Below are 4,768 nucleotides of genomic sequence, written 5' to 3'. Positions count from 1 at the left end.
GCTGGTGTCTTGCTCTGTAGCCCAGGCTGGAGTGCGGTGGCACCATCTCGGCTCACTGTAGCCTCTGCCTCCCAGGTTCAAGTGGTTCTCCTGCCTCAGCCTCCTGAGTAGCTGGGACTACAGGTGCCCACCACCACATCCGCTAAGTTTTGTATTTTTAGTAGAGATGGGGTTTCACCATATTAGCCAGGCTGGTCTCGAACTCCTGACCTTGTGATTCGCCAGCCTCGGCCTCCCAAAGTGCTGGGATAACAGGCGTGAGCCACTGCGCCCGGCCTTGTATTTTTAGTAGAGACGAGGTTTCACCATGTTGGCCAGGCTGGTCTCAAACTCCTGACCTCAGGTGATAGACCCACCTCGGTCTCTCAGTGCTGGGATTATAGGCATGAGCCACCCGCGCCCGGCCTGCAGAGTCTTTAGGTGGCTTACCTCCCGCAGCTCCAGCCTCTGGGCCACGGCCTCGAGGCTCTCCTGGCCAGTGCTCTCCACGGACAGGGTGAACTCCACAAACTCGTTATTAAGTAGCTGGATCCGGGCAACCAGGCAGCTTTTGCTAGACACCGTGTAGCGCCGGGTGCGTTTCAGTTTCAACCCAAATGGCAGTGGCATCTTCTTCTTTCTTCAAGAGTGGGGGAGCAAAGAGGGAAAAGCTACCCCCACCAACCCAGCTGTGGTGACGCCAGGAGAAAGCAATCCTCTCCGAATGGGACGAACACTGTTCGGCCTCCAGCTGCTCACCCAGCAGCCGCTGCCGCCATTAAAAAGCAACGGAGTCTCCAATGGCCCGAGGAAGGGAGCATCGACGCCAGCGCTGGGGAAAGAGGAACGCCGTTACTTAAGCAAAGGTAACGCTGGGCTTTGCTTAATATAAAGAAAAGCCAGTCAAGCTGTGTCCAAATAATAAGCCGTCCCCACCCGCTGGAAAAAGGAGGCACTAACAGGACCCGGGAGGCAGGGTGGAATTTTATCTCAGAGTTGTGTTGGGCTCAGGGTCAGACTCCACCCTTCACTGTATCCTACAAATAGGGATAGCAAGCTGGGCCATCGTCACGATTAAATGAGATAACGGCCAGTACTACTATAATCCCAAATGTTAGTATTCGTGGTCCTCTTCCTATTTTGGATAAGGTGGTGTTTCTTCATAGGTAACTCTTTCAGATTGTAGTACTCCAAATGTCAGAGTTCTTTAGTCCTTAAGTGAGAAAAGTGCAAAATACCCCAAAAGAGCTAGGTTCCAGTCCCAATCCCTTTAGAAAATTAACCCTGAAGGCAAATGGGAGGAATAATCCCCACTAAGAATGGCAGGTGTGTGGTTCAAACGCGGTGAGGTGCCTAACAAGCGCTTGTGGAAGTATTCACGTCATCAAATTGATTTACTGATAAACATCATAAAATACCCTACAAATGCTCGTTATCCATTCATTTACCACTAGAAGAGTGGCAGTTCTGAAAATCCCAGACCCCGGCCCCTCTCCAGGGTGGGGACGCCCAAACAGGCCTTCACCTAAGCGGAGCCGCGGCCCAGAAGGGGAGGCGGGCGAGGCCTTCCACGCCATCCTGAGTTAATGAGCGGCCGGTGGGGGCAACAAACCCAGGAAGCCCACGGGGCCTTGGAGCACTCAGGCCCCGGCTTCTTCCGCGTCTTCCCCTTGGGAAGAGCAAGCGGCGTTGCCAGGCCAACCAGTAGACTCGGAGGCCCCGGAACCCTCTTTCTGCAGCCGCGTTTCTGGACGGACGCGCTCTAAAAGGACCGGTCCCTCTGCTCCCGAAGGAAACATTTAAAGGGACCAGCGCGAGCCCTACTGGCGGTGGAGAGGTTGGGCGGACCCTGTGTGATACCCGCTTTGGAGCCACAGGACCTCGAAATGCGCTCCTTGCAACGTGTTTTATAGAGCGAGGTCTTGCTTTGCCACCCAGGCTGGACTGCAGTGGCGCCATCGTAGCTCACCGCAGCCTCGAACACCTGGGCTCAAGCGATCCTCCCGCCTCAGCCTCCCGAGTAGCTGGGACCACAGGTGCGCGCCACCACGCCGGGCTCTAACAGTTTTTAACCAGACCTGTTGATGGTAACTTCTGGGCCGAGGCAAATGGGAGCAAGCACCAGCTGGGAATTTTTGTATCAGCTGGATTAGTTTTTTTCCCCCTAGACGAGTCTACAAAATCCCGGATATTTCCAGGGTCCTGAGACGGTTCCCCACCTTCTTCTGCGCAGAGGTTGCCTGTTGGGGATGAATCGCTTAGCGAGACCCAGCTATAGCTGGCTACGCTGAGCTCCGGCCCCGGACCGCGCGGAGAGGCAGGATCTGCTCCCGACCCTCTCATCTGGCAGGCAGAACCAAGGCTTCAGGAAGAGAAGCGGCTTTCGCAGTTTCACGCTAGGACGGGCTAAGCTAGGAATCGATCCCAAATTCCACACTCCCAGTCCTCTGCTGGGTCCTGCTCTCCTGACTGCGTCTCAGGCCCAGAGGTGATGGGGCACACTGCGTTAGGGAATAGCAGAGCTGGAGAGGGTTCGGCTACTACCCTCGGCTTTGCCAAACTTAACATTTTGAAATTCCATTCCACAAATGTGTATTGCGTCTCTGGGTACAAGACAGCGTAATGAGCATCGTGAGAAATCTAAGACGAATCCCTAAGCCGTCGTTGTCTTTAAGGAGATTACGACCATGCTATAATTACATACAGAGCTGTATCTTTAATAAGGACCCAACCACGGTTTTATCTGGCTAGTTTTTTGTTTGTTTTGAGCTCTGGTTATTCCCCATAGCCAGGAAAATCAAAATATTAAAAACAAGGGATGGGGCAGGCCGGAAGAAAAAAACAAAGCTGGAACTACCTAAAGCACTGTGTTAAATAACAGCATTTGCTGCGTGCCTTCTGTAGGTAAAAACACCATACTATAGAAGGAAACAGAAAATAAATATTAAAAACATATGGTTTCCACTTCCAGTAGTTTTCAATGCTCTTTGATGTTTCGGGGTATAAACTAAATAAGTAAGTAAAAGCAAGATGGAAAAAAAATTAGCAAATGACAACTTTAAATAATAAGCTTTTAACTAGAAAATTAAGAAACCAAGAGTGTAAATATTTAAGGATTATAAATATGCATACTAAACACCCTTTCATGAGATCAGATGGCGGCTTTCAATTTTATATAAAAATTATAGTAACTGGAAACCGGGCAGATTAAGTAGTGTAGACGAACAGACAAGATACTGCATATGTGTAGAGGAAACATAAATATTTGTATTAGGTGCCATTCAAATATGGTAGTCTTTTCACTACGTAGAACTACGCCTTGGAAGCAATAGATACTACACTGTATAACTTAATTATTAACTTAAGCTCTGATTAAGCAAACTCAGTAAAACGTTCAATTGTCCCTGAGACTTGAAATGTATTACTGCATCAGGGATAAAGGAAAAGTCAAATTATTTTGGTACATGAAATTGAAAAAGTTGCAGTCTGTGTGTATATGGTGCATCCCCCCAAGATCTATCCATAAGAATGGCTTGCTTTTTGCTTATTTATATAAAACCCACTATGTTAAAACAATGATTTTGTTTAATAATTTACAAATTTATCAATGATTTACACATCTTAATTTTCAGTAATATGCAGTATTTGTTGCCAAATGATGTAATACAATTATCAATGTCTGAAGATAATAAAACCAAGATGAGTACAAATTTAAGAGTTCTTTGGGGAGGGCTGTTTCAGGTATAAAATAATATGCAACAATATGAAAGTGATTGGGTCTGGAATTATAATTTACTAAAGTAAACATAATTAATAGCTACTAAAGGAAAACTAGATGATTTTGTTTCTCTACAAAATCTTTCCGTTTTGTGGTAAGTAAACGCATACTAGATTCTGCTTCAGTACAAGTTTACAAAAGGCAGTCTGAAGTATTTGTGAATTCATTTTAATTTTCCCTCTCTACATCCCTTTCCAAAAGTTTCTCAAATACACTTTACCTCTCAATCTTATAGCAATTCCCCTTCCTATTAAGGTCGTCACCACATGTAATTTTGCCAACGTTGCTTTAAAATAAAATAAGCACTAAAAGGAGAGAGTATGTGGCATTTTTAGAGTAGTATCTATAGCTATAGCATTAAACCCATGTTTCTCACGGAGAAAACATCTGTGCGTAGATGCTCCAGAATAAAATGCCCTAGAAACAAAACGGACTATACTGAGAGTAAAATTACTGTCGTGTCCCAAACTTAAAAAAATACATAAACTGTCAGCAACTATTAGGGATACAGCAGTTGTCACTTGAAGCACACGAATGTTTTGAATGTGTTTGTGAGCATACGCTATTATTATAAGGCTTTCTCAGCAAAAAATAGGACGAGCATGCCAACAGCGGCCAATCTAATCAGGATTTGCAGAAATCACAAGTCGGAATTTGCAGATCCAAGAATTCTTTTTTCCAGAGTAAACATTCGACTCCAAAAACAAACCCAGCCGTTAGCAAACAGCCCTTCCCTGCGCCCCTTCTCGCCAAAGTTATCTGGCGAATTTCACGTTTACATTTTCTGAGAGGCACAAATATGCCTAACACATTTAAAACCCTGATCCAGAATTAACCCGCTACAATCGGCCAGGGCGTTCAGAATAGAAGTTCAAGACCCCTTTTAGAAATTACTCAAGTACATGAGAGCGAACCTGGAAAAGCAAGACTTTTCTCTTTGTTACGCTCCCGCTACGGATCTGGCCGCCGCGCCCCATTCTCCGGGACTCCCGGGCCGCCGGCGCGCTCCGG

The 4,768-nt window shown here is 46.5% G+C and overlaps 1 protein-coding gene across 2 annotated transcripts in view; it reads right to left on the bottom strand.

The window, feature by feature from the left end:
* PTPN21 (protein tyrosine phosphatase, non-receptor type 21) overlaps nt 1–1,656 on the bottom strand; it is a 93,579-nt gene extending 91,923 nt beyond the window's left edge. Inside the window, exons 1-2 of one of the 2 annotated variants that reach the window (XM_011949451.1) lie at nt 1,428–1,656; nt 430–811 (exon numbers count right to left, since the gene is read on the bottom strand). In XM_011949451.1, the coding sequence (XP_011804841.1) occupies nt 430–609 (180 nt within the window). In that variant the 5' untranslated portion in view covers nt 610–811; nt 1,428–1,656. Of the gene's footprint in view, nt 1–429; nt 812–1,427 lie in introns of those variants that run through there. The other variant, XM_011949452.1, reaches the window with a different exon arrangement.
* Nucleotides 1,657–4,768: the final 3,112 nt, after the last annotated feature.

Source organism: Colobus angolensis, unplaced genomic scaffold, assembly GCF_000951035.1.
Source record: "Colobus angolensis palliatus isolate OR3802 unplaced genomic scaffold, Cang.pa_1.0 Scaffold3, whole genome shotgun sequence".
Taxonomy (NCBI): domain Eukaryota; kingdom Metazoa; phylum Chordata; class Mammalia; order Primates; family Cercopithecidae; genus Colobus; species Colobus angolensis.
This window is presented reverse-complemented; position numbering and strand designations above follow the sequence as displayed.